Here is a 23,945-nt window from a genome sequence, read left to right on the forward strand (position 1 = left end):
ATTTATTACAGTAAATATATACAGTATTAGATTTCTCCTCTAATGTCCATGTACATAACAACACAAGAGTTTGGTGGCTGTAGTAAGTAAAAGAGTCACGTAAATCACACAACTGTCAAGTAAATGTTCTTTAGGGACTTCCAGCCATATTGTTTCGTGTTTTACTGCCATCTACTGGACTGGAGTGCAGAACAATATATAGACTATAAAGAAAAAGAAAAAAGGAATTGGTTATATTAGTCAGTTTGACCTGGACAAACCTGATTGCAATTAGAGGTTTCCACTGTGATTGTGTACACGTCTCAGACTCAAAAACTCTCACGTTTGCATCGACTAACTGCAGCTTGCATGTTTTTGTTCTTGTTGTAGCAAGATGAAGGTGTAGCTTCTCCTAAATCGGTGTATTTTCCTCTCTCCACAGAGTTCTCCACAGGATTCAACCCCTTCACCAAAACCATCCTACATGGACACATGACCAGCAGCAGCTGACAGAGGAAGAACACACAATAAAAGGCAGACAGACAGAAATGAACGGCAACAGACACCAACGCTATGACAACCACAGCGGCTCTGCCGACTATCAGCACGCACCAGAAGAGAAGGATATGGATTTACTTGTAGTTTTTATTACCTTTTTTTTTTTTTTTTTAAGAAACCGTGGAAAAAAAAACATCTACTACTAGGCTAGAAGCATGATTTCGTATAAAACAAAAACCAAACACAAACAAAAAAAAAACTAGCAACCAAAACGTGCTTCCTGTTATCTGTATCAGCATGAGTGACTGCTGCCGCATGGCCTGTCTTTAACTACAAATACTGAAGGGAATACAAGGGAGGGTACAAAAAAGGGAGGGGAGGGATGGGGAGGAGACACTGCTGTGTGGGACAGGCATGCAACGTGGGGTACGGCCAACCACTGGCCAGTTTTCTAAACCAACATGGGGAAAGTTTATCAGTCAAAAAAGGCCGACTAAAACACTGAGAATTACATAATCTCTAGGCAACAGGTTACTCCCCCTCCTCCCTGCCACACTCGTCCAGCTAAGAGCATCACACACTAGTTTTAAACCTGTCCCAGTGCTCTCAAACGTCCAGTAAAAGCTACAATTATCACCCAAGGATATCGGTGTTGTACATAATATCGTATGCACTAAAATGCTCTATACGTGACTGTGTGTTACGTGTGTTGTTTATGTTCTAAGATCCCTCTATGCGATGCCACTGATGCTGCTGTTTCAGGTACATAAGAAACTCCCTCCCTGTTTTTCTCGTTTGGTTCGTTGGGTCTGAACCTATATATTATTCTATATATCTTGAGATCTTTGTGGGTACAAGAACATACAAATGTTGTGTCGCTCTGCCTGTTTTAAAACGTCGGATTTTTGTGCGTCGGGTTGTTTGTTTCTTTGTGCTTTTCATGTGCTTTCCGCCCTTTGCTTTTGACATGTCAAACTGTAGAGGGAAGAAGTCATTTTACTGTGCTGTGGGGGGATTTTTTGAGCTTTGGGAGGCAGGTTTCTGCAGAAAACCCGCCCCCCTGATCTTCCCGCAGAGTGGTTTGCCTTGTGGAGAGGGTGATAAAGAGATATACGATGAGCGACGAGCGACTAACCTACTCTACCATCCCACTCCGTCCCCTGTGAGCTGTATCCTCGTGAGGTTTTGTGTTAATCAGATATCAGTCTTCACTCTTTTTGCCCTAATCGCCCTACCTCCACCTCTCACCCCCTCACCCCTCCAAGTCAGCCTCTCAGAGTAGATGTAGCAGTCCCGCCCTACCTCCAGCAGGGGGCGGGATCCCACCTTCAGCAGTGTCTGATTGACCTCATCATGCAGGTGCACTTAAATACACCATCTCACCATTTTACCACCACCATTACTATCACCACCGCCACCAGAAGATGTCACTTGATGAGGGTAAAGTAGCTGAAATAATAATGTAGCACTGGTTTGACAAGCTGGAGGAAGTGTCCAAGTGTCGTGTTGAGGGGTCGAGGACGTGTTGAGCTTTGATGTTTGTCTCCTTGGCAATTCTTTGGAGTGTAGCAAAGACAGTCAGTCACCAATCACTGTGATGAGAAACTGTAATACTGACCCGCAACTGTGAGCCTGACCCTTCCAGAAGCGTGTCTCTTGTTTCACTCCTTGCTTTTTTTTGTGTTTTTCTTTTATTTTCATGATATACTGTCTTAACTGTACTTCAGCAGAAGCAATAACTGCTTACAAGAGGAAAGGATGTGTGTTTGAGTGTGTGTTTGAGAGGATTTTAGGATCATAGTTCATGTTCTTCCTATAAGATCGAGCTTCCGATCTGTTAATCACAGCTTTAGGCTCCACTCAGAAATGATGTCAGTACATTAATATCCCACCTTTTTATCACTTTGCCTCTCTATAAATGAAAACTATGAAGTTTTACACTTAAAACTGGGCAAATACTGGTATCCTACCAGCCATCCCATCTGCAAAGTGCCCAGAGTCTGGTTTTGTTACTCACCAGGGAATGTAGGTGTGTTTCTTTGACATTCATATGCACCTTGAAAGAAATCCTGTTGCGTGTGTGTTTGTGCGTGTGATTTTAATATCACATATTCAGTCCTGGATATTGGGACAATTTGTGATAATATCACAGGAAGTAATACTGCGAATTCACATATTTTTTAAAAGTTGATTTACCTCAATAAGCGTGCCATCTCACATGATATCAATTTACCTACATGCATTTACTTCAAACGTCATGTTAAGACATTGAATTCTTTATTATCATTATTATTATTATTATTATCATCATTATAATTATTATTATTATTATTATTATTATGGGGGAATATGTAAGTCACAAAAACGCTGCAATAATCACCCATCAATAAGTGTTTGTTTTAGCACGGCTTCACAGCCAGAGATGATGAATGTAAGGTCTTGGTATCCTGTGAGTCTTGTTATATAAAGTCTGTGTTGGCTCTGTATTTTAGTAGATGATAGGGTATTCACTCAATATCTGCTCTTCATTCATTACAAACATACATACAAATCATGTAATAATAGGAGGAGAGATTTAAAGAGAGGAGACGCCTCAAATGGGTTCTGGACACTTTAACTTTAAATACCCCTTCATCAGATATTATTTCTATTTTATTATCTTTTTTAATAATCACAAAAAAGGTAGATGTCAATAAGGATTACACAGCAGTGTAACAGTGTATTTAGCCCTTATGTTAAAGTGTACGGTTTGCTCTCTTAAGGGCTCATCATTATTGGTATGCTTGGGTTGGTTTCTGAAGCAGGGGGCCGCTTATGAATCCACTGCTGATGTCAGGGTAGGAGCAACGGGGAGGGGGGGCAATAAGAGAAAAAACAATATAAGGCGGAGTACTTTGAAGTTAGATGGGGATGCTTGGTGGCTCCGATGGCTGAGTCTTTTCAAGATGACAAGCATTTTTTCCTCAACACAACCTTCCCCTAATTTCTAACCCTCCCCTTTTACCAAATATAACTGAGCCGATTCTTAAGGCTTCCACATGGTGACAGATTGAACGCGGTTTGAATGGAGGAGTCCAGAGGGAGGAGGATGAATTCAGCCCTGCACTGAGCGAGGGACAACTGAGACGATGCCATGCACCAAGTTCATGCAAAAATATTAACTGTTGCAAAAACTAGAGAACACATGTATATTCCTTTAGAATGGATTGAAGACATTATTAACGCAATAGCATATTACTCAATACTAAGGAATGCAACTGCGCACATGCACAGAAAATGTTTTTAACATAAAAAGGCTATATATATATATGAAATATATGAAAATATATATAAATATATATATTTACTTAGAATGCTATGCACCCTTACTTGTCAAATGGGATTCTAGTTATGTTATGGATGTACTTTTAGCATCATACAGCTGTAGCTACCAAGAGACTGTTGAGTTCTGGGTAATGCCTGCAACCTGGGGATAAATAGGGGTCTTGTGGGTATTTTAACCTGTTTTTGTTTGCTTTTTTTATTGTTATGGAGAGTCAAACATGAATTTAAAATATAAATGTAAAAGCCTTTTAATCCAATCAAATCCGAGGACATCTATTGACAATTTACTCTGTACACCAGCTCAACATTTACAAAATTAATAAAGAAATGAAATGTCTTTGTGTATAGTGTGGATACTTTTGTGTGGCTCTTAATCAGCTATTATCTCAGTATTTTTTATTTTCAGTTTAGTTTAGCTTCAGTTTGGTTCCAGAGTGGGTTTGCTTGTTTCAGTTTAGCTTTTATTGTTTCAGCATTACCTTTATTTTTTATTATAATATAGAGGGTAAGTTCAGAATAGGTATTACAATACAAACACAACATAATTCACAGTTGTATAGACACCCAAGTCTCAAGAAACATATACACCAATGCCTCCTCATGCTTCCTGTATATTTTATTTAATTTGAATTACCTTTGGAAGTAAATGATATTGTTTATATAGTTTTTATTTTATTTCAGTTAACTAAAATGTTTGTTTTTTTTGTGCCTAATTTTATTTTTTAGTCTAGTTTTATTTATTCCACATGCATCCAACTACTGATGATTGTACCATAGATTTAGTCACACAAAATGTAAATAAATATGCTGAATTTCCCCAGGCCTTGTCTTGTGCATAAAGCCGAACTGTCATATGAAGATCACTATGTCTTGTTAGACTTTCAACAAGGTACCAAATGTTTAACATGATGTCTGATGCTGAGCTACTTTTTGAAACTGCAAAAGCCCACATATAAATGGACAAAAGAATGCATCACTGGCTAGTTTGTCTCTCCATTGTTATCCATATTTATTCATCTATATTGTTTTGATGTGAGTTGTTGAGTTTTGAAGATGTCAGCCACAGAGATGTCTACCTTCTGTCCAATAAAATGGGACTAGATGGCTCTCAGCTTGTGGTCTCTAACTGCCAAAATAATATATTTGACTCAACAACAACGGGTCAGTTTTGTGTAGGATTTCTTTTCTTTCTACCACATAATCATATGACTGCAAAGAAGGAAGCACACTTCTACTCATGGATGAGAGACTCATGATTCTGACAGCACAGAATGGAAACATTAATGAGTTCTCCTCTGATCCACAGACATATACAACTGTCATATGTAGACGCCATACTGACCGTTTCGGTGTGTTGATGTGATACAGCAGCATTGTCACAATATAGTATGGCTGCTGTTTTTCTGGCAGGTGTTCACAGGCCAGTCTTCATCAGACCAATATGGTGGCAACGTTGATGTAAACGCTAAAGGCCAATGCAGCATCTATATATTTTATATATGGAGGCTTGGGGAGTAACAGATTACATGTAGCAAGATTATGTAATCTGGATACACAAAAAAGGTAACTGTATTCCATTAGAGTTATAGATTTAAAAAATATCTAATCAGATTACAGATACATTTAGTAAAACTGGGGATTATTGTTAGGATTACATACTGCCATGCACAGTGCACACACAGATACCAATTCATTATCATGTCCTCAAGTGAAAACACGCTTTGCTGGTTGGAAATTTCACCATTTTTTGTTCAATCAATCAATTGCACACAACAAACAAAGGAACAGGTACACAAACTAATGAGCCTAACAATGAACATAAAACACAACAGCTGCAATGATTAATCTATTATTAATCAACTATTAAATTAATCTGCATCAATTATTTTGAGTCATTACTTAATTAAAAAAAATCTAAATTCTCAGATGTCAGCTTCTTTAATGTGAATATGTACTGTTTCTTCATTCCTCTCTGGCAGTAAACTGAATATTTGTATTGTAGATTTTCTTGAGTATCCAGGTCATGATTTCTGGAAAAACACATTGCTGTTGAGTTTTTCCAAGTGTATTTTTCGGGTGCTTTGAGCACCACAAGCTGAGTGCCAACTCATGCCAAAACAATGTAAATGGACAAATAGCACTACAAGTAAGGGTAAAAATATGTTTTGATTATGGGGTGAACTGTTCATTTAAAGCTATAATTAAACTGGTGATAGTTTCTCTAACAAGGTCATAAGAATTGATAATTTAGCCTAATTATATCATAGTGTATAATCACTTGGATCTAATATTTATTTTTTTTTGCAGACATGCTTCAATATGATAATTTAAACAGAGTAACTGTACGGCCATTGCACAGGCATTATGTACCAGTAGGGGGCGGAAGAGGTTAATTTTGTGCAGCTCTGGAGCATGATTTTCCCTGCAGCCTGTCTGTCTGCTCTCTGTCTGTCTGCCTGTGTTGTTTTGTGTGCATGTAAAGAGTGAGTGTGAGCGGTGCTCAGGTCCTTTTAACAAAGAACCTGTGGACACTTTGTGTGAGAGGCTGCATGTTGTAATGTGACGTTATTTAGATACTACCTGTCATCATTTGCACTTATGAAAAAGAGGTATTTATTTTTATTTATCCGAAAGTAGCCATTCTGTTGAGCCAAAGCAGCAATATCTGAAGCAGGCGCGGTGTGGCTTTGTTGTTTTGTCAAACCAAGACTTTCTGCCAGTTTCATGTTATCCAGTTAGCTTGTTTTAGTTCATTATAGTCGAGAGAAGATGTCCACTGACTGCCAGAAGACCACTGCCAAGGCCATCCCGTCGACCAGGAGGGTGACCATCAACGACTCGGCGCACATGCCCCACGACTACTCCACGACTCCAGGAGGGACCCTGTTCAGCACCACCCCTGGAGGTACGACCTGTTTCAATACATCTTATAAGCTTAAATGTGCTGAGGACATGTGCTCTTACCCACGGCCATACATGATGTATACTCTGCTCCACACTGAACAGCTGTATTGTCAGTGAGTGCAGCGCTCAGGCTAACTCCATGAGGTCGGCTGCTGTCAAACACCACTGTGCACAACCAGCTGCTAGCTCTGCTCAAGCTAACTGCTAACGCTAGCTAGCAATTGTTAGATGAAAAGAGAAGTGGACACTGTCTCAGATGCAAGGAAGTAAGTATGAACCCATGCATGTGACGATATATATGTCCATACCGCTGTTTTCTCCTTAAAAGAGTAGTGCTTGTGGTTTTTATTGTGAATTTAATCAGCTGATCTTTGAACGTTAGCGACACCTGCTGTCCTCCGCTGCTAATGATGCTCGTGGAGGGAGGGCATACGTCACGGGTAACTAAAGCAGTGATTGGTGCCCTCCGGTAGGAGCTGACTAAGTTGTTGATTTTTATAAAAGACGTTTAAAGGTTCTTTGTTTGTTTGTACTTGTGTTTGTTTTTGTTTTTTTGGCTCTTTTGACGTACACAGATTTTGACAAGATGTTAGAATTTTGTGCAATGACAAATATGTCAGTGGGACATTAGAACGAAAAAAATGAATGAATAAAAAATCATTGAGGTTAAATAAAACAACACTATAGGGTCACTCATTCAGTACTGCCACAAAATCAAAATATGTCCATTTGTCACAAACCTTTTAATTGTCTAGTCAGTATTTAATAACTAAATTGTATATTTTTACTGATCAGATTTTAGTGTTTTGTATAAACTGTCATTATTAAACCCTGGTTCAGTCAGAAGACACAGCCTAAATCAAGAAATGGTCCAAATATAGGCAGTTATACAAGTACCTAACCTCCCTCAGTAAGCATGTACATGGCCATACAATTTTTAGTCAGAAGTTTAGTTAGTTGAAATACACGTTGCACACCTGTATTAATATGATCAATCAATAACTCTATTTGTCCCAAGTAGCACAGTTAGTAATGCAGCATACATACGGCACGCATAAAACAGGGCACATAAAGTGAACACTAAGACAAAAAGAAAAAAAAAAACATAAATACACAGAAACTGGTTGAAGCAGCTGATGTTCCTCCTTCTCTTCACACTAAAGGTACCAGGATCATCTATGACCGAAAGTTCCTGCTGGAGTGTCGCAGCTCTCCAGTGACCAAGACTCCTCCTCAAGGTCTGCCCATCATTCCAGGTGTGACCAGTCCTCCCTCCAGTGACACCAATGACAAGGACCATAATGGAGAACTACTAAACAACAACAACATCATTGCACCCAACAGCAGCAATACTGGTATGTTCACACGTCAGATAACCATCATAGGGTGGCTTTAGCACTTGAAGTTAAACAGTGAAGGATTCATTTAGCTGCTGACAACCACAGTACTGATGAATCCTGTGCCTCAGTTGTGTCACGGTTATCAATATCTGCCATCAGATCATAAAACTGTTTTCACACAGCTGCCATTATCCGTCTTACATGGGTGATAAAACCAGTTTGAGATTAGATCACAAAATACAGGAAAGTCATGTGTCATTTCAATTCACTTTATTGTTCTGTGTTAGCATAAATCTGTTCAGGAGGGATTTGTAATTTTGCTCCAACCAATCAGTAGCTAGTGATGTCAAAATAATTTTTGATCAGTTTTTAGAGTTGTTATTTCTATAAGTCAAATTTTAGAAAGCTGAACAGCTGCGTCAGTCTCACCTACGCCTGTCACCATTTTCTTGGCAGTTTTTTTTTTGTCACAGTTTTTCTTGCTGTGGCACAAGAAGATAGCTTCCCCATTTTTAAGTCCTCCTACAAAGCTCTTATTGGCTTAGTTGTTTCTCTAAAGTGGGACAACAGCCATCAATGAGCAGAACAATAGAGCAATTTTAATCATTGTGAGCAGTGATTCAGAGGTCTGGAATCCAGGTAAAATTGCATTTTTTATTCTTGAATGGATTGACTGAGTGTATACACAAGAAGTTGTTTCCATCAAAACTAAATGTTTATTTTAAATGAGTTGTTTGTTATTAAAATAAAGACAGAAACATATTTAAGAGCATTTCAAGCAGGGATACCCAGATTGATCGACCAATAATCAGTAAAATTATGCGATGTGGAGATGGGATTAATGCTTTCTAGTTGCTGATTGCAAAGATCGGTCAACGACATGTTGCCTTGTGTTGCCTTCACATGAACATAGAATGAATCCAGAACATGCTATCCAGACTTGTTGACAATGATGTCACTCCCGTCTTTAACATATTATTTAATATATGATGAAAATTAAATCAGCCAACAAGTACTGCTCCTATGTGGTTTTGTCCATGAACCTGAGAGCAACAACCATGTGTATGTGGAGGTGTGCTGTGGTGGAGTCGAGCAGTGTCTTCACGATGAGTTGCAAATTGAAAATATAAAATGTAAAGTATATCGCTGGAAAGGTAATAAACAATCACCCCATTTTATGCTTTCAATATACCCCTAATATAACACTGTCCCTGATAACCATCATGTCACTCATGCTTATCACATGTTTGCTATGTTAGTGAGGTAGCTAGCCAGCTATAGTTTGTCAGTAGAAGTATGACGGCTCTTTTTCTGCTCACATTTTTCCTGTTAAGGATACTGCATTACGCTGTTAATACAAACTCAACACTAACTCTCAAATGAAAAGCCCTCTAATGTCTTATCAAGGCTTTTATTGTGAACATTTTACGTAATTGTGTTGTGGAAAACTCAACTCTATTATTATTCATGTGGTGTTATGTTCACATGGGTTCTTATGGGTGCTGGAAATCCTTGAAAACACTTGAATTTTAATGTAATGTTTTCAAGCTTTGAAAAGTGCTTGGATTTTGAATACAGTGCTTGACGCTGCTTGAAATGTTATTTGCATTACTTTCACCATAGGAATTTCACCCTGTTTTATTCTTAAAAAATGACTCAGAACAATCGATTGCTCAATTAATCCTGTCACAGTCTTGTATTTCTGTGTGCTCCACATGTTCGGACCTATTTTTCAAGTCTTTCCTGTAACATGTATCTTCATTGTCAATTAATCTATTAATCACTTCATTGTTTGGTCCATAAACTCTTAAAAAATGGTTGGAAAATGTTGATTGGCATTTCCTAAGATACAAGACGGTGTTCTCAAATATCTTGTTTTGTTCACAGATCCAAAATATTCAGTTTACTGTCAGAGAGGAGTAAAGAATTTTAACTTTATCAAAATAGTTGTTGAATAATTTAGTTACAGATTAGTTAACTGACTAGTTTTTGCAGCTCTAAAGTCTTCTTACAGATGGGTGGGATATTTTATGAAGTGAAGCTTGTGTTTTCATCTAATTTGTCACCCTTCAGTAGAATCCTGTCATGAAGCATAATTTTAATAACAATTTTAACAATAAAATCTGCTTTAAGTATTTTGAGCACATATAAATCTGTAATCTACCACTCCTGTAAGGTACTGGTACAGCTTGAAAATGCTTGAATTTGACTTCAGAAAAGGCATAGGAACCCTGCTTAGTGGTAAAATTCAGTAGTCTATTTTGGCTTAATATTAAATGTACCTACAATACACTGTACTCGGCCTCAGACTCAGCCAATATGTATTTGGGGAATCCCTAATTTCAGGTTAGATAGGTGTGTTACAAACCACATAAGTAACTGATTCTTTAGTCTTGTCAGTCACCCTCTGTTGAACTTGCTGTGGTCACTGTCAGATTTTACTTAAAATTTTACCTGCTAATGTTTTTAGTCTTTCAGTCTTCTTGAAATATTACTGAGAGTTAAATATGAGACTGTCAAAGATTAATCCTAATGAGGGAAAACATTTGGTGTTCCTTTAATGAAATATTTGTTGTCTTTTTAAGGCGATGACTCACAGTTTGAAATGGACATCTAGATGGTCCTGGAACGAGTATTAAGATGTCAGACTTCCCATCAAGATGCTTCGCGGAGAGGCTCAGGAACACCTCCTCTTTTCCCATCATCCATTCCATGAGGACGCCTTCAGTATCTCCAGTGTCTTAGTGTTTTAAAGTCTGTCTTTATCCATTTAATTTGCTTGTTTTGCCCAGAACAAATCTGAAGTGAAACTTTTTTTTCTGTCTGCCTCAAGGCTTAAACCTGATTTATGTGCGACAAAGTGTGCCTTCCTGTAGTGGCTAAATCAACACTGACAAGTACTTAACACCAACGAAGCCTCATCCAGAAGAACTGAGATAAATTAATGAAAATGTGGAAAATTAATAATTGAAATGAGCTAAAACCATTCCAGAAGGGTTTGTCACTTGATGTGCTTTTATTTCCACACAATTTCTGACTCCTCTCTTCAGATACTGCCTTGAAGTGTTCAAGATACTGTATAATGTGTCATACAGAGAATGTAAAACTTTTGTTGATCAAATTTTGGAACAGATTTTCACACAGTTTGTAGGGAGACAAAGCATTAAAGCAAACACCATTAAAGCAAACAACACTGTTTTTGTCGTGTTTGTATGTGTCTAAATTGTGTGCTCCTGTTGAGTCTTTTACAATAATGAGGTTTGTTGGTTCACTGGCCTGAATACACATTTCTCCCGGACAGTGCCATCTGACAGTAAGAGTAAAAAAGCCATAAAAACAGTTATTTCCAGGATAATCTACAACTGAGTTACTTGCAGCTCAGATGTTTCCTGAAAAGCTAATACACATGTTGAAATGACAAATCTTGACTGTAGGATATGTGGCTGAGCAGCCTTCAGTACTTCCTGTGCTGCCCTGATTCAGCACAAGTCATATCAGAGGAATTCCTCACAGAGCTCACAGGCAGCTGATAACCTCAGTCAGTGGACTGTATAAAGAGAGGTCAATATACAACTGAACACAGCCGAGAGAAACTCCCTCTTCCAAAGAGCTGGATGAGGTCATCGTGCAACATTTTTGTTCCTCTTCTGTTGCTCAAGTTTTGACGTGCTTTCACTTTTTTATGCGAGTGTATTACTCACTTACTCTCTTACATCTCAGGCACTATTGCACTGAACTATTCAGTATTGTTTGGCAGCTTTTCTGATGAAGTGTACCTCTGTTTTTTAATCTACGTTTCCAAAGATGTGTAAGACAGCGACCCACAAATATGAATATGAACATTTGTCTTCTTGGCATTATGCAAAGATACTCAGAAGTTAAATATTCTTTAATGTTTGAAATAAATAAATGTTAAATAACACATACACTGCCAAGCAATTCCAGAAATCAACACTGAAAAATAAAGAATAAGTAGAAATAAAACAAATAGTTAAATAAAGATCAGTACTGTTCAACTTCAGTCCATTGCTGACTATTTTAATGCTGCCAGTCAAGAAGGTGAAGGCTGTAAAACAAGAAGCAGCTTCTCTGCGTTCACTCCTGTCAGGGAGATCCTCTGGTTCTCATAAATGTTCCCCTTTGTGGTAAATCTAAATCACCTAAATCATCATTTTCTGCATTCTGCAAAAGTTTTCATATTGGTGCATCTTTGAAAACAAATACAGCGATACTGATATATCTGTCATGGACCAGTGTTACGCTGACGTCGGTAAGGCTCAAGACAAAAATACTGTTCATTGGTTTAAATGTAAAAATGACCCTTAAGTAGCAGAAAAGAAGACATGCTGTAGGTCCACTAAAATTTAACACAAATACAGACAAGTATTAAACGTTTGAGGAAAATAAACATTTTTTTAAAAAAAATCTGAATTAATTCAGTATTATTCCAGATAAAGTGGAATTGCCTGCCTACCAAACAGAGCAGTTTGTTCAGGATGGAGCAGATGTGTGAGAACTGACACATGCTCTGGAGGTGATGACATGACGAGCTGTCCTGCTACTGTGTGTTCTGTTTTCTAGACAAGTCGAGGTTCCACATCTGCGGAGGACCATACCAAAAATAAGTAAATAAGTCCTTCAATAAATAAAGTAATATGCAATTAAGTGAAGCTAAAATATTAAAGATTTATTTACTTATAAAATGTAGCATGCATTTGATATTTCTGTTTTAATTTGCTTCAGTATCTGTTTATTTACCATTTCCTTTTGCATTTCTTTATAAATTTTTGCTTCATTGTGCAAAGTAGGGGGCTGTCATGTCAGGTTCAACTTTTCAACCTGTTGGTTGATCAACATCTGAGTGCATAGATCAACTACTTTAATTGTGACTGTCAGAGAGGAGTAAAGAATTGACATTTAATAGCATATTGATTTATTCATTGAGTCTTTTATTCACATGTTTATTTTTGGTTTTGGCAGTTATGTTCAAACATAACTGCCAAAAACAAAATAAAGAAATAAACAAGTTACTTATTAATAATTTAATATACCGTGAAATATATCAAAAGTAGTGTCCTGTTTAATTTTCCATTTTATTAATTAATTAATTTGTTTACTTATGTATTGTTTGCCTTTCTCGCTCCCTTCATTGTGTGCCATGTGATGGTTTCAACTTTTCATCTATGGATTGGACAACATCTGAGTGCACAGATTAACTTTTTTATTGTAATATTTTTGATGTATTTAATGGGATAATAATTGTTTTTTATTACTGGCAGCAACTGTCCTCCACACCCATCAGCTTCATTATACAGATCATATTTGATCACTGTGTAACTCATAAGAATAAACAATAGATTAGATACTTTACTGTTGTTTAATTGAGTGTAAAAAAAAAGCACATTGTATCATTTGTTATATTGTAAACCTGTAAACTAGATTAAATTTTTCAGGTATAATCTTTGGCCAGACTTAAAAGGAAAACACACATCAGTTGAATAAAAGTGAAAGTTCCCAGAGGAGTTTGTCTGGTCTTGTCCTGGGTGAAGTGTGGATTGAACGGTTTCAGCTGATCAGTTCCAGTCCACCCAGTCTGTCCTCCACAGTAGCTCCAGCATCCAGACGTTGACTCTCTGACCCATCCCTCGCATTGCTCCCTGTCTGTTTGGGGTCTAAAAATCTCCCCTTGTTACCTCTGCTTCCTGACACCCCTCAGCCCCTCCCCAAAATAAACAAACGCTACTGCAGCTTTTCTCTACCCCCTTTTCACTCCGTCCTTCAGTTTACTTTCTGTGTTGTTCCTCTCAGCCCGCCTGTTTGATCACAATCAACAAAAGAGGCCTGGCAGAGAGGACACTAATGACCTCTGATGCTGTGTGTGCTGTAATAAGCCCAAAGATGTTGATTGAAGGTGAGGAAGGCTAATACACTAAAATGTAAACTGGTCACAAGTCACAGAGGACAAGTGGGATTAAGATGTAGATGAGTATCTACGAGCAGGTTGAGCCTCTGAGAAGGGCTTCATGTTTGCTCTCAGAGAGTGTGTATAAAACAGGTTTAAGTTGTGTATTTCATTCTGCATAATAGCCAATGCTGTTTTAGTGTAGTTTATTTACGTACTGCATACGTCTCAATAAATAAATTAATATTCCATCAAATGCACCAAAAAAATGTAAGTAGTTGATCTATGCACTCAGATGTCAGTTAACCAGTGTGAAAAGTTGAACCTATGACACGACAGCCCCCTAATCTGCACAATAAAGCAGTAGTGCATGAAAAAATGTAAAAGAAAAAAATACAGAAACAAGTAACTCTTGGGAAATACACAGGTATTTGCATGAATAAATATATTTCTGGTTAAATACAATGGAAAATTAAATGGAAAGGAAATTAATACAAAGCTAAATAAGGAGATATTAATTTATGTCATGTTATAAATTAAATAATACTTTTTTGTATTTTTAGTGCATTTAATGACTTATTCATTTATTTTTTTGAGTCACTTAATTATTTCATTTGTCCATGGACTCTTTAGAGAGTCAACAGAAATCACTTTAAATGAAATCCAAATAAAAAATAAAGTCTTGAGGAAATGTTTTTTATCTTTACAAATCATTAAGTTATTTAATGGCAATTTATGATCATTGTTATATAACAATCTGAATCTTGCAATTTGCAATACCACTAAATTCAATAGCACTGAAATATTAAGTGTCCTGAGCTTCGTCTTTATTAAAATTGATTACTTTAGACCAGACAAAAAAAAAAAAAAAAAAACGGCTTTGACAATAAATCGTACTTGGACTTCAGCCAAACCCAAATATTTCAAAGGATATTATTTAAAGAGTGAATCCACAAATCATTTCCCTTTATTTCCTGAATTAATTATCAGTATTAATTATAATTAATATTAATATTAATATCAATATTCGTTCTCAGCAAGTTGACAGTTTAATACCTGAGATTCACTTTGAATCAGTCTGACAGCATCTGATCAAGTTACAGGAGAGAACCATACTGAGCTCCAGATGGAAATAATAGCAACACCAAAGATAATTTAGTTTATGTACAAAAATTAAACTATGAATTTCATTCACTATTTGAAGTTGCACAAAGAATGGTAAGTTGAGGCTCTATTGTTGAAATGCTGTTACATCTGGTGAAGAAAGTGTTATGACTTTTTTTAGGAGACTTGAGACTTACTTGTGACTTGTAAAACAATTATTTGGTCTAAATAAAATAATAAATATAATAAAGGGATAATATGCAACACTTTCCTATTCTATTTTCTATTTCCCTATGACCCACTACATGAAACTGTAAATTGTGTGTGGTGGTGTCTGTGTCTGCAGAGACCCTGCAGCCCTCTGTCTGTATTTCCTCATTTCCTCATTATTTATTTTGCTGTGCTCAGGATGGTTCACCAACCCAAAACATTGGTCTTTGATATCCTGGGAATGAGACTATCAATTATCTTTCTGCTGCGTTTATGAACAGCTCTGACAAATCTTACTGATTCTACCTTTAATAAATACCCATCATCAAAAATCAATCAAACATCACAATCATGTTAAAATAAAATGTTTTAATATATTTTTTCAGATTTTATGTACAATATATATACTATAATGTATAAATAGATAAAACATATAACATTTGTGTCTTTCTCCTTACTAAAGATATAATATTGTGTACCACCCAGTATGGATGAAATATATTTATTCAAATTTAACAGTCATATCATGCCATTTGTTATAAAAGGCCACGACGAGGAGCTCTCAGTTCACGTGAAGACAATAAATTTCAAGATGATGACTGTTCTGACTGCAGTGAAACTAGAGACTGGCAGGCCTTCAGTGACAGCCACACTCCTCAACTATCATGTCCTCGTGATGCCGCAGGGCCAGATCATCGTTCTCGTAGTAGAGCATGGACAGTGGGCTGAGTCGCGTTGGTACACAGGATGGACAGGTCACTCTCTCTGGATGGTGATGTCGCAAGAGGCTCTGAAAATACACGAGAAATACACATGAATAATCAAGAAACTAAAAAAAAAAATATTATTCCAAAGACTTAAATTGGATTAAAAATCAATCTGTCATCTTACCTGCATGTACGCATGGTTGGTGGGTTGGAAGGACTCGTCCAGCGGTGTGGGACACTCGCCCTCACAGCGAAATGCATTGTAACGTTTAGGGTACACGATCCACTCGTCCCAGCCTATGTGATCAAAGTCCACCCACATGTCCACCTTCCGACACAGCAGCCTCTGGACCGGCTCTGCTGCTGCTGCTGCTGCTGCTGCTGCTGGTACAGCAGCAGTAGGTGAAGCTCCGTCAGTGATCCTCAGCCTCTCCATCTTGTTCCTCTTGTGGCGTCGACTCTGACTGTCACTGCTGACTCTGTCCCTGGTCACGTACTTGGAGTTTTCCACAGTGTGGATGAGACTATACGCCGTGTGGCCTTCCTGAGGCAGGTTCTGTTTAGAGAAGATGACCATCATGACCCGGTTTGAGGTTGGATGGTGGATTTTTCTTTCTCTCAATCTCAAATTCTTGAAGAGGGACTTGCTAGTCTCCCCTTCATCCCCATCACCACTCCCCTGATCCATGTCAGGTTCTCCTGAGGCCTCCTGAGGCACTCTGTCTCCCTGGTACAGCCAGTATTTTAACAGAGCAGTCACATTAAAAACCTTCCAGGAGGACATGGAGCTGTTGGGTGACGTGCCAAAGCTCCCCAGGAAAAGGTGTTCATCCTGGCATGATGTGCTGCCTGGGTCACAGCTCTGCTTTTTGGAGTGATATAAATCCACAGTGGCATGCTGAGAGCTGGAGAATGCTGGCAGTCTGATCCGCAGCTCTGCCAGCTGGACATGCTCACTGGTGGAGACGGACGACATGTCAAATGTGATTGTCCATCGTTCACCCACTTGATGGCAACCTAAAAATAAGACAAACCATTTAAATGAGAGCTCACACACACAGCAGTCAGCAGCAGTCTGAGGGTGAACCAGATCCCTGGACAAATGTCAAAACAGCAGAGTAGGAGTGTGGACAGGACAGGATGTGTATTGAACCCCCCTGTGCAAGGCCGTCTGAGGGCTAATATACACACCCTGTCACATAAAACAGAGAGAGCCTTTAAAGTTGAATAAGCATTTTGACACTTGCTGAGTTGTAAAGAGGGAGGGTATGATAAACACAGATAATGCACCAACCAAACACCGACACACTGAGCAGAAACTAACATACACAGGATATAAACCAGATGTAACTATATATTGAATATTGTGATATTACAAGAAAAAAATATATAGCAGACTGTGACAATATCTACTGTGATATTGCAGGGTTAATTAGTTTATTTTTTTTGCCAAAGATAATTCATGCTAATTTTTTGCACGTGGTTAGGTTGTAGCGGCCTACTTTTATTTTTATTAAAGAATTTAAAGGAAAAACAATTTTTATATTAATAAAAATGCATAGCATATCAGATTTATTATTTAATAAAGGATTTTTTTTCCGATTAATGGATAATGTACAGTGTGCAGGTCATTATTGCGAAATAAGCCCCAACAGGGTGATACAGGAGGTGGATCTCACTTATTGCATGGCTACTTACCAAAACAAATGAATAATTTGACACAAAATAATTTTAAAATGATTTTACAGATTTAAAAATAATTTTAATGCTCTTTCAGAGTCAGATCAGAACTGTGTCCACAGCTACAGTCTGTTATACAGAAATAACAGACCTTAGAATGCCATAATTGACCAATCAGAATCAACTATTTAATTAATATCACAATATTTACTACAATTATGGGCTTTTTATTGGGGTATTATCATGCCTTGAGTTTTTTTTATTGTTGCATCATAGAGACTAAGAATAAAATGCAAAGTTAAAAATAATAATAAAATGGACAAAACAACACACATTTCTTCAGCAAACATCAAATATGATACTTGTTTTATTGTATCTTGTGTTTTTGGTAGTGTTACATCCCATGCTTCCTATCCAGTGATGTTTAAAAACCAAAAAAAACCCATAAAATTTAAAGTGTTTACTCACCTCTGGCCATCAGACTGAGGACAGAGTCAGAGCTGTCCACTGATGGGGTGTCACCTCGCGTGGTGAAGATGTTGACAGCTCCTGACGACGAGGAATCGACCGTCCTGAATGAGCGGTACAGCTGCATCATGTACAGTGGGTATCCGCTGCCATGATTCATGGAGAGATTTCTTAAAGCTAAACTGGCCTCGAGGCCTGTGTGATATCCCTGAGTGGAGAAAACAACTCCAGAGGAGCAGAGGAGGACTGCACAGAGGACTGTTAGGACTCTAGTCTCCATTTTAACTAAATCTACTCTTACAATAATGAGAGAGAAGCAAAGCTCTCTGTCCTTCCTCCAGCTGGTCTCAGGCTCAAATGATGCTCTCTGCAGACGGAGCTGCAGCCAGACCCCCTTTATAGTGGACAGCTGCCCTTTGATGACCCCTGACCACTCCAGGCATCTGAACTGCCCCTCTGATCATCAGAGCACATCAGAGGGGCAGAGAGAAAGAAAACATTTAGCCAAGGTCATTGTCCTGTCACACCGCCTGCTTAGCCTTTTATATTCATTCATTCAGGAGCCTAATCCCTTAGAGATGTAAAAATCAATTAACAAATTATACTTTAAATGCTGTGTACAGCCATTATCACCTTTCTCTTTAGCCACGGTGGTAGAAGTCTTAGAAATTCACACATACAGGGTTTCTGCAGATTCCAGCAAGTTAAATTTGACTTTTTAAGACCATTATGAATGAAATTTAAGACTCATTTCATATCAATTATTGTAAAAAAGTACAAAGGTTTTAATGTCAGAATTAAGGAACCTGGTTTAAAACCTCTCTCCATGCAAATATAATTCATTACTGGAATATACTGGTTTACACTGGCATCATTACAGCATTTATCTATTTATACTTTACATTTAAGCAAACCTGTACTCCTATTTGTGGTACCAATACTATTATCTTCAGCAGTGTTGTTTCACATTTTCTATTTTCTCGATTTATTGTAATATAACAGGCATATTTTTATATATTATTTCTATTATACACATTTCTATTTCTTCTTATTTCTCTTATTGGATTGCAGACTTGAAGGACCCATGGAAACCCTGTAGGGAAACTAAGTTATAAACACAGAATTTAAGAAAATCTTTCATAATAAAATGTATAACACATCACAAAAAATTAAAAAACAAATATGTTTTTATTTGTTTGTCAAACATCAGATACAATACTTGTCTTATCTGCTTGCTCCAGACTGTCAGAGAGGAACAGGGCTGCAATTAGTGATTATGGCACTTTTCACTTTTGATTAATCAGCTATTATTTTCACAATTACTTGTTTAGTGTAAAAAAAAGAGAGACAAAGTGACGTCTTCAATTTGCTTTTCTCCAACTGACAGGCCCAAAGATTCTTCATTTACTATCGTAAATGACAAAGAACAGCAGCAAATCCTCACATTTAAGATGGAAACAGGCGTCTGACATTTTTGCTCAAAAAATGACGATTAATCGATTAGCAAAATAGTTTGCAGCTAATTTTCTTTCAATTGACTTCGTTGCAGCTCTAGGCAGGAATGTGTAAAACAGTAATAAACATGTTTAGTAAACTGTGTTTCATGGTCATGCAGCGATGGCTCAGATTTAGCTTGTAATGTACACAGTCTACAAAATCCCTTAAATGATCTGTGCTTCAATCGTTTGGAGATGTGAACTATTGTGTCAGAGCGATGTCAAGTGGAATAAACAGTACCACATGTAAAGTTAACAAGACAGCAAATCCCAAAACAAATAAATAAACACGCAAACTACAAAACAATGAAAAATGTAACAATCTAAAAGTTTCTTTATATGACAAACATTCAAATATAGACAAAACCGTGTGCTTTAGTGTGGTTTATGGTCCTGGAGAGGCAGCGCTTCTCAGAAAGAAATAAACTTGTATATGCCTTCATACTGCCGTCACTCTATGAGAGGCTCCTGTGGAGTTTTGTGTCAGGTAGCACAGTTGACTGACTGAGGTCTGACTGGTTTCATCTGTTCCCACTGCTCATCTTCTCATAAAGCGTTGAAGAAGTTCTTCACCTGTGTATGAAAAAGATCACATTGGATCAGAAACATGTAGCAGTTCAAACATCAGGTCAGACAACAGAAATGTCATCGAGGATGAGAAATGAGGTCTTAAACATTAGGACAGGGCCCTCATGTGGTTGTCTCTGGCATAGCAGCTAATATGTCCAAAAGTATAATAAATGAACATACCTTTGTTAGAAATTGCTCCTGCACCTCAGGGTCACTCTTAAACTCCACACTGGCATCGAGTTGTAAGACAGGGATCTGTTTCAACTTCTCAAAATGTAATCTGAAAAGACAGAACCGAGCTGTATTACACAGTCACACAGTGACCAGACCACACACTGCTGACCGTCATCTGTTCACAGCCGAGCAACAAACAGCTGCGAGTAAAGCTATTTAAATGGTGACTGTCAAACAGGAATCTGAGCAGAGCATCCTGTAATTAATACAATGGCTGCCATATCACCACTGGTGTTTGGCATTTCATTTTCTGAATGTTCTGAACATTTCATACTGGATTCTGGTTGGATAATTCACAGGTCAAACCAGCTAAACAATATCATTTTATATGTAAATCCGTTGCATCGATCCTTCCATTCAAACATTAGTAAACTTGTTATTACATGCCTTAATAATGCTCAATCAGTGTAACTTTACATTTCAATGATTTTATAATTATTTCATTTCAGCGGTCATCAGACATTTTCAAAACATAAAGGTTTGAAAAGGACACAGAAGACAGACATGGTGTCTTTAGCACTTACTCAGTACTCCTCTCAACAAGCCATTTCTCATGTTGCACGTGCAGCTTATCCAGATAGTCCAGTTTCACTCCCTTCTCCTCTGCCCGTCCTCGACGCTCCAGACGCTCCATACATTTCTGACAAATAACAAAAGGACAAGGTCTAAGTGTCTTTTTTATGATTAAACACGTTAAACTTAAGGTATGATGTTTAAATGCACAAGACATTCCAGTTTCTGCACCTATTCCAAAAAACAATATTCCTACTAAGCTGTTTACATGACTAATGAACAGAAATATTCCACTAATATTCCCATTCACATGCAGCTATGCATATGTTCCATGGCCTAAGTTACACATCATATCAAAGCATATCCAAAAACACATTGATATCAAATCTTTCATAGTGTTTTGTCCTTTTGACTAGAAATTTGGGCTTTTCTTTTGTGCACGTGTCTCTATCCAAGCCTTGCACACCATCAATAGACAGCAGGCCATGTGTCACAAACTGTGGTAAAAATCTCCCTATGATGAACATGCTGTATACATGCCCAAAGAATGGTCCTAAAACCTGAACATCATTAGCATATCCCAGATCTCTTAATCTGAAAATGCTACATTCAGAATAAATCCTAATTAGGAACGTCCCAACAGAATATGCTGTTTACCTGACCTGTATTAAATTAGGAATACTGTCATATTTGGAATAATAGTGGAAAATTACTGTGCATGTAAATGTAGTTGATGATGTGATGTTTCAGTAACAATAATACAAAGTTACGTGCATGCTTTTTCCTCATGAGTTATTGTCAGATTAATTGTATCTCTTGAATGTAACATGAAATGTCAAATGTTCATACTGTTGGTGGGGCTCTGAGGTAGATGATGCCCTCCAGCTCCACCTGGTGTCCAAACTCCTCCACCAGGAGAGAGTGCCAGTCCTGGTAGACTGTCCACTCTGTAGAGTTGATACAACCCAGCTCAAACATGTTCAGAGCAAAGATGTATCTGACAGGACAGAGAGTCAATTTTAATTTTACACAAACAAAATAAGACATGATTTCATTTCAAGTTCCTGTCCTTCCCCACCTCACTCACCTGTCACTGTAGACTGAGCGCTCATACACCTGGACAGGTGTTCCCTCTGATCTGAGCAGGCGAGCAGGAGGAGGCTGCAGCTGAGTTCTCAGCCGGCTCATACAAGAATATGTCTGAAATGTGTACGACCAGCGCTGAGGGTCCTGGTACATCATCTGCAGCAGGTTGCTGACTGTCGTCTGCGGGGACGTGTCTGTCCCCTGTAAAAAAAAAAAAGACACAAGCGGAGATGGTCACAGCTTGGCCTCCTTTGGTTTTTGTTGGTAAAAATATGTTAAGGTCAGGGAAATATGCACAACCTTCGAGGTCACACTCTGAATGTTTTGCCACTTGCTGACAGGTTCTGCCACCACCTCCCAGTCTGGACAAGCTGACTGAAGGAGCCTCGCAAAGGTCGACTTTCCAACAGCTGAAATTAGAGAAGACATTATCACATATTACCAACAGTCATAACTTGGCACCAGTGATGGGATGTAACTCAGTGCATTTACAAGAGTACCATACTTGAATACAAATACAAGGTACTTGCACTTAACAGAAGTATTTCCATTTTGTGCAACTTTATACTTCTACTCAACTACATCTCAGAGACAAATATTGTACTATTTACTTCACTACATTTGTCTGACAGCTTTAGTTACTAGTTACTTTTCAAATTACAATTTTTCATACCCTTCCAGTTCAGTGAAAACCGCATATCTCCAAATTTTGTGATTTTGAATGTGATTTTTTTATTTCTAATAAACAGAATGATTAAACATTTCTTTGTGGGCTGAGAAAATTATTATACTTCTTAAACTAGACAAACTCTTAAAAAAACCTCTTGAATTAGGTATTAAATGCACTGTTGCAGAGCTCAAAACTGCAACACGTGGTTCTTAAAGGGCAACAAAACTAGAAACATATGATAATCTCACAGATTATGACGGATTCCTGTAGATTAAATCAACACTCACTCAACAGTATATAAAGTAGTTGAGATGACCTCAACTTTAACATCTACGGCAGTAAAATATAACATGTGGTATTTGATCTTTTACTTCAGTAAAGGATCTGAATACTTCCACAACTCCTTGCACAAAAAAAATTAACCAATTAATGCTGAAATACTGTAAATGTACTCACCAATGTTTCCCTCGATAGACACTCTCTTTACTCGAGCTCTTCCATCCTCAACTGAACTTGAAAGGCATCTTGTACAAGAAAAACTGCTCTTTCTTGACTTATTGTTATTCGCCATGGTACTGAGGTCAGTGCTCTGAGTTATAGCTGTGTTTCCAGCGCGCAGGACACTGGTAGGTTTCTTCCATTGAATCAAACCTGTTTGTTTTTTTAATGTAGAAATAATGTTACGGTTGAACAGAACGCATCGATACAGAGCAGACATTATGACAGGTAAAACAACAACTACACAAGGGTCATCACATTTATCTGCATGACACTCGGAGCTTGCTAATGTCAATGAGTTTACATTACCGCATGGTAGCTAGCTAATCTTCTCCATGATGTAACATGAACTTTCGTTTTGAATCATCGATTTACAGTGAAATGTGCAACTATCACTGTATTTTTAAACGCCGATATATTATTCTAGTAGCGCTCACACTTTCGTGTTTCGCATATTTACTTCTGGTAAGTAGAATTACTGTGATAAATTCCTTGCAAAATGTACCAAAATGCTACAAACATTAGCACCAACATTTACTTCCGGTTTACGTGTACTTTCAAAATAAAAGCCGTTAAAGTGAAATAAAAATCAAAATAATGTATCATCAGTCCATGGGAGGTTTATCAAACACATAATTATGCTAATTATGCTCTTGTCTCAGATTTGCCACAGGATGAGGTCCATGAGGCCATTGCTCAATTTCTCTTTATGCAGATCAGTAAATATAACCAATTAAATGTTCTTTTTTTTCATTTTCACAT

General features: G+C 37.7%; 4 protein-coding genes across 6 annotated transcripts in view; 2 read left to right on the forward strand and 2 right to left on the reverse strand.

Annotated features, from left to right (window-relative positions):
• The window catches only part of ank1a (ankyrin 1, erythrocytic a), a 67,888-nt gene extending 63,750 nt beyond the window's left edge, over nucleotides 1–4,138 (forward strand). Inside the window, exon 45 of the mRNA XM_084728877.1 lies at nucleotides 422–4,138. The gene's annotated coding sequence lies outside the window, so the exon portion shown is untranslated. The remainder of the gene's footprint in view (nucleotides 1–421) is intronic.
• Nucleotides 4,139–6,228: 2,090 nt separating this feature from the next.
• On the forward strand, nucleotides 6,229–11,236 carry eif4ebp1 (eukaryotic translation initiation factor 4E binding protein 1). Of its 2 annotated transcripts, none has more exons than XM_084728879.1 (4): nucleotides 6,229–6,410; nucleotides 6,551–6,706; nucleotides 7,869–8,060; nucleotides 10,631–11,236. In XM_084728879.1, exons 2-4 carry the CDS (start codon nucleotides 6,571–6,573, stop codon nucleotides 10,660–10,662), a joined length of 360 nt encoding a protein of 119 aa, XP_084585005.1. In that variant the 5' UTR covers nucleotides 6,229–6,410; nucleotides 6,551–6,570; the 3' UTR covers nucleotides 10,663–11,236. The 2 variants fall into 2 exon arrangements, with proteins under 2 accessions (XP_084585005.1, XP_084585004.1); XM_084728878.1 differs by having other exon boundaries at nucleotides 6,561–6,706.
• A 4,374-nt stretch (nucleotides 11,237–15,610) lies between these two features.
• Nucleotides 15,611–18,665, reverse strand: spaw (southpaw). The gene is made up of 3 exons (XM_084729584.1): nucleotides 18,117–18,665; nucleotides 16,153–16,985; nucleotides 15,611–16,051 (listed from the first exon to the last, which is right to left on the reverse strand). Exons 1-3 carry the CDS (start codon nucleotides 18,394–18,396, stop codon nucleotides 15,899–15,901), a joined length of 1,266 nt encoding a protein of 421 aa, XP_084585710.1. The 5' UTR covers nucleotides 18,397–18,665; the 3' UTR covers nucleotides 15,611–15,898.
• A 620-nt stretch (nucleotides 18,666–19,285) lies between these two features.
• On the reverse strand, nucleotides 19,286–23,722 carry dguok (deoxyguanosine kinase). 2 transcript variants are annotated; one of them, XM_084728881.1, is made up of 8 exons: nucleotides 23,493–23,722; nucleotides 23,142–23,336; nucleotides 22,316–22,425; nucleotides 22,017–22,216; nucleotides 21,779–21,926; nucleotides 20,941–21,056; nucleotides 20,363–20,462; nucleotides 19,286–20,185 (listed from the first exon to the last, which is right to left on the reverse strand). In XM_084728881.1, the coding sequence occupies exons 2-8, from the start codon at nucleotides 23,254–23,256 to the stop codon at nucleotides 20,159–20,161; spliced, it is 816 nt and encodes a 271-aa protein (XP_084585007.1). In that variant the 5' UTR covers nucleotides 23,257–23,336; nucleotides 23,493–23,722; the 3' UTR covers nucleotides 19,286–20,158. The 2 variants fall into 2 exon arrangements, with proteins under 2 accessions (XP_084585007.1, XP_084585006.1); XM_084728880.1 differs by having other exon boundaries at nucleotides 23,142–23,722.
• Between the last annotated feature and the right edge of the window lie 223 nt (nucleotides 23,723–23,945).

The sequence above is a fragment of the Lutjanus erythropterus genome, chromosome 10 (assembly GCF_056507025.1).
Source record: "Lutjanus erythropterus isolate fLutEry1 chromosome 10, fLutEry1.hap2, whole genome shotgun sequence".
Classification (NCBI taxonomy): Eukaryota; Metazoa; Chordata; class Actinopteri; order Lutjaniformes; family Lutjanidae; genus Lutjanus; species Lutjanus erythropterus.